Below are 5,000 nucleotides of genomic sequence, written 5' to 3' on the forward strand. Positions count from 1 at the left end.
TTGTGTGCCACCCCCTCCCCGGGCCCCATGAGCCCTCCCCTTCTAAAATCCCGTCACATCGAAGGCTCGAAGTCACCTCCTTCAGAGCCACGTGGTAGCGGGCCCAAGAGAACGTCTCAGCTGTTCCTTCGCCGTTTTCAGGCTGCCCACGAGACGCCGTGGTCCTCAGCCTGCTTCAGCGCGGACACTTCTCTGCCGTATTGAACAACCGGCTGGGAAAAAGCGAACCCTTCAGGTGTCCGGCACAAAGCTCCGGCGTGGCGAAGCGCCCCCAGGTAAGTGACACAACAAACACAGCGGCGCTTGTTCCTTCTTTAAAATTCGTTCTGGGTACAGCCAGGCCCTTCGTCCTTGTCCCCGAGGATCCCCGCAGGGCTAACCAGCGGCGTCCCGGTGGGGAAGCTGATAAAAGCGGCGACCACGTAACATGACCCGGGTTCAAGCCCAGCCACTTACCCACGACTATTCTGCTGTCAGCGGAGGCGTGGCGCAAACTCTGGCTTGAACTGCCATCGCCAGCGGAGAGACACTCACACTAGCCCTCCCGCTTTCCCTCTCCGCCCCGTCCTCCTTCTCCCTTCTTCGGCCCCTCGTCATCCCCTCTCCGTCTCCTCCTCCTTCTTCCGTCTCTCTCCTATCTCCTTCCCCTTTCCCCTCCCCTTCTCCCATCCCTTCGTCCTCCTCTCCTCCTGCGACGGACGCGCCGGGGCAGCAGCTCGGCCGACCGCCAGCGCACACATGACGACCAGCCATTTTGAAATCTCGCCGGAGCAATTACAGTCATAAATAATCATCGGAGCGAGCGTGCGATCCGCCACGTTGAAAGCGCCTGGTCATCTGCCTCTCGTAATTACAGGGTAAGGGATGCTGGGCTGACAAGGCAACGAGGCAGGGAGATGCTCTCTTAACGGTCGCACGGCAGGGGGCGGGGAGGGGGCGAGAAGGAGGTGGGAGAGGGGAGGGCGGAGGAGGGGAGGGTGGAGGAAGGGAGGCGGCCAGGGTGATAGGAAATGAAGAAAGAGAAGAGCGAAATATAGGAAGAACGGTGACGACTTCATAGAAATGAATATATACTAATAGTAGCAGAACAAAATTAGATTGAAAAGAAGAAAAAACAACAATAATACGAAGAAAGGAGAAAGAGTCAGAGAAGAAAATCACAAAGAAGAAAATAAATGTCGAACTAAAGGAAAGAAAATTCAAAGATAAAGAATAGACTACTGTAAACAACACTGTCCCATAACTGATAGAAAGGGATCATTCCAAGCCCGTCGCGACTCTCCATCTGAAGCACTGTTTACACAAACAATATTTTCCTGTCCGCGGAAGATAATTATTCACCCTTTAGGCTCGATCCCCGCCGAGGGAGAGGGGGAGCGAGGGCCGAGAGGGGGAAAGAATATACGGGGGGAGGAGAGAAAGAGGAGGGAAAGAGAGAGAGAGAAAGAGAGGGAGAGAGGAGTCACAATATTGTCAGAACGTCCCGTCACGTGCAGCTGGTGGTCGTAATGCCGCTGTACCAACACTTCACGAGCCCTTGCGCTGGGGGCAGCGGCCCTGCCCTAACACTAGCCTCTTGCTCGATCCCACGGGACCTGCCACGCCCAAAATACCCCCGTAAAAATGAAAATGAAAATGACAACAATAAAACAAAAAATACGGAGCAAAAATGAATCAGCCCCGAAGCGCCTTCGTCACGTACGCGTCCAAAACCAATAAAACGCTGAAGACAGAATCTCGAGGCCACACAATCTGTTCTCGCGGAGAGGAAATTACGACCCCGAAGCCCTCGCCCTCATGAGGGTTCAGGGGCCGAGTGTGCCAAAGGGTTGAGCAGATATTATGTGTGTGTGAGTGACGTGGAGAGAACACTCGAGAGTTGACTGTCAAGCGCGAGTGAATAGAATAGCAGTCAGACTCCATTGATGGGATAGAATTTTAAGAGTGACGTTTCGTGAGTGGTAAAAAAAATGTGGGCGAGGGAGAGTAGAGAAATGAACTGTGAGAAGATACATAGATATGTATTTGTAGCCTACAGATAAATAGATGAATAGATAGACAGAGAGACAGATATAGAAAAAGACCGGAATATAAAGAGAGACAACAACATATAGAAAAAAAGTGAATGAGAGAGGCAGAGGGAAAGATCAACGTAAATTAAAATAGTAAAAAAAGAGAACTAGAATGAACAAGAACCTAAAAAATAAACAGAAAGAGAGAAAGAGAACTGAAAAAATAGAGAGAAAACCCCAATCTATAAACGCAAACGAGAAAAAAAAAGATCGAGAAAATAAAATAGAAACAGATAAAGACAACCCAGACCTAAAAAAAAAAACACCACCAAAAGCTTAGAACAAACAACAACAACAACAACAACGACAGCCTCAGCAAAAGAACACACCACTCACCATCCTTGTTCATGCCGGCCTGAATGCACTTGGACAGCCTGCAAGCGCGACACTGATTTCGATGCGTCTTGTCCACCAGGCACCCTCCGTCGGCCTTGCTCTTGCACACGTACTGGCGCTGACGGCGGATCGACCTCTGCAACATGGAAGGGAGGAAATGTAATTTTTGTGCTCGTAATTATCGTTATATATTTCATTTTTAGTGATATTGATGATGATGATGATGATAATAACGATACTAATAAAAAAAAATAATAACGATAGCAATAAAAATAATGATGAAAATGATCATTATCATAATCACATTAATGATAACAATAACAGTAGTAGTAGCAGCAGTTTGTAAAAATAGAATAATGATAATTATCATTATTATAAATATTATTACTGTTAACATTATTAAGAGAGAGAGAGAGAAAGAGAGAGAGAGAGAGAGAGAGAGAGAGAGAGAGAGAGAGAGAGAGAGAGAGAGAGAGAGAGAGAGAGAGAGAGAAACAAAGAAACAAAGAATGGAAAGGGAGCCGGGAACGCACCTTGAAGAACCCCGCGCATCCGTCACAGGCGAAGATTCCGTAGTGCTTCCCCGAGGAATGGTCCTGACACACCTTGCAGGGGATGTCGTACAAGATGCGACCTGGAGGAGAGGAGAAGGAACGATGGTTATGATGTATTGAAGCTGGTGTGTGTGTGTGTGTGTGTGTGTGTCATAGTAGTAAAAATGAATCAATTTCTTTTTTTATCCCCGTTCTAAAATTCCCACACACTGTGCTATACTGCTCCTCCAGCAAAGCATCTGCTCCACCGGAAGATGAATCGCTCAAATATTTGATTATTTTTCTCACCGCGAAAAATAAACGTTTACTTCATCATCAATTACCACGACATATAAAAAAAACAAAATTAAATTAAAAAGATAGCCAAACAACCCCTCCTCCCACGCGCTATAGAGGTGAAAGTTGCATCTCCTCCAGGTATAACTTGAAGAGAGAGACTCATTTAGTCTTTCCGGTGAGTCACGTGACCTCGAAGCCTTAATTACCGGAGGCCGCTGTGTGAAACGTGCAAGGTGGGGGAGGGGGGGGAGTCATGGGAATTATTTGGCCTTTCTGTGGCCTCTCTTCGCCACAGACTTCCTCGTTGGTATTCTGCTGTTGTCTTTTGGCGCGGGAATTGTTTGCAAGAAGAGAGTTGATTGAAAACAAAAGCTAATCGATAACTGCCGTGTCTCACACTATAGTGGTCGCGGAGATGATAATGGCATCACGAATGATTAAAGTTTATTATGATTATCATAATAATGGGTGATATTCACAAGTAGGCGGTACTATCTGCGTGATAACAGAAATCCCTTCAGTAATAGCAATGTATCAGTGATTTATTTTGAATAAAACTGAGTCCGAAATATTGATATTTTCTCGGAATAATCCATACCGTAACAAATGTGCCAAAATAACATCATATATATTAGAGAAGAAAGGAAAAAATCCATTAACTCCCATTAACGTATCATCCTCTTCCAGCACGACCGCCATTATCATTAACCCCCCACCCCTCCCTCCCCCTCCCTCCCTCCCTCCCTCCCTCCCGCCCCCCACGTCATCTCCCGAGTCACGTGACCAACAGATGCAGATCACGTGACGAGGAGAATTAATTATCGCCCAAATCTGGATAACAGGAAATTACAGGTCAGACCGGTGTGGTAATCATTTTTACGGCGGCGAGGATGCTGATGAGGACGGATGGTTGAGAAGGGGGGAGGGGGGAGGCCGAAGGCAAGGGCAGGGGGAGGGGGGTTCAGGCAACTTTGAATGTGCTTGTAATATAATCCATACAGGTTATTTGCTTATTGTTGCTGCTGTTATTATTTTTCTTTGTTATCATTGGTAGTGTCATTATCATATTGTTATCAAGTATTATCATTATCATTATCAGTATCATCATTATCCTATTATCATCGGGTATTATTATCAACCTTATAAGTACCATCATTATCAGTATCATCATTGTCCTGTTTACGGGGGAAGCTCCTGCATAGAATGATGCATTTACAAATATTAAAAATAGGTAGGGAAAAAAATAAAACATCTTCCACATCACCTAATAACAATAAGCCAAAAAAACACACTCTTCGAAAATTAACACACATAAATTACCCCCAAAAGTACATATAAGTAAGCTTCCTCCCCCTTCCCCCTCCCCCCTATCGTGACACAGCGCCGGCGAAAGCGAGAGCGCGTGGGAACCGGAGGGCTGAGCGCACTCGATCGGCCCGCGTTCCGTGTTCCGCGTTCCGTGTTCCGTGTTCCGGTGAGCGATCGCGTGAGTGGCGAGATGACAGCGCTAACGTGGGGGGAAGGAAATGCCGTGGCCAAGCGGGAATCAATATGTAAGGCGATAATGTTATTTTGATCTCACGGCTTCTGATAAAGGGTTAATCTATGAGTGGGGGAGGGATGGCGAGCAGGGGCGGAGGAGAGGAGTGAGATGGGGGAGCAAGATGGGATTCGACATTCTGAGTTTGTTTACTGGTTATCGTGTTTGCGCTAACAATGGTACTGAGCCGCTTTTATGAACATATAGCATCGAAATGCA

The 5,000-nt window shown here is 46.8% G+C and overlaps 1 protein-coding gene across 1 annotated transcript in view; it reads right to left on the reverse strand.

Moving 5' to 3' along the window:
* LOC119574868 (nuclear receptor subfamily 2 group E member 1-like) overlaps positions 1-5,000 on the reverse strand; it is a 9,945-nt gene that overhangs the window by 2,999 nt on the left and 1,946 nt on the right. Inside the window, exons 2-3 of the mRNA XM_037922143.1 lie at positions 2,942-3,042; positions 2,409-2,544 (exon numbers count right to left, since the gene is read on the reverse strand). Coding sequence (XP_037778071.1) covers positions 2,409-2,544; positions 2,942-3,042 — 237 coding nt within the window. The remainder of the gene's footprint in view (positions 1-2,408; positions 2,545-2,941; positions 3,043-5,000) is intronic.

This window comes from Penaeus monodon, chromosome 7 (assembly GCF_015228065.2).
Source record: "Penaeus monodon isolate SGIC_2016 chromosome 7, NSTDA_Pmon_1, whole genome shotgun sequence".
NCBI lineage: Eukaryota > Metazoa > Arthropoda > Malacostraca > Decapoda > Penaeidae > Penaeus > Penaeus monodon.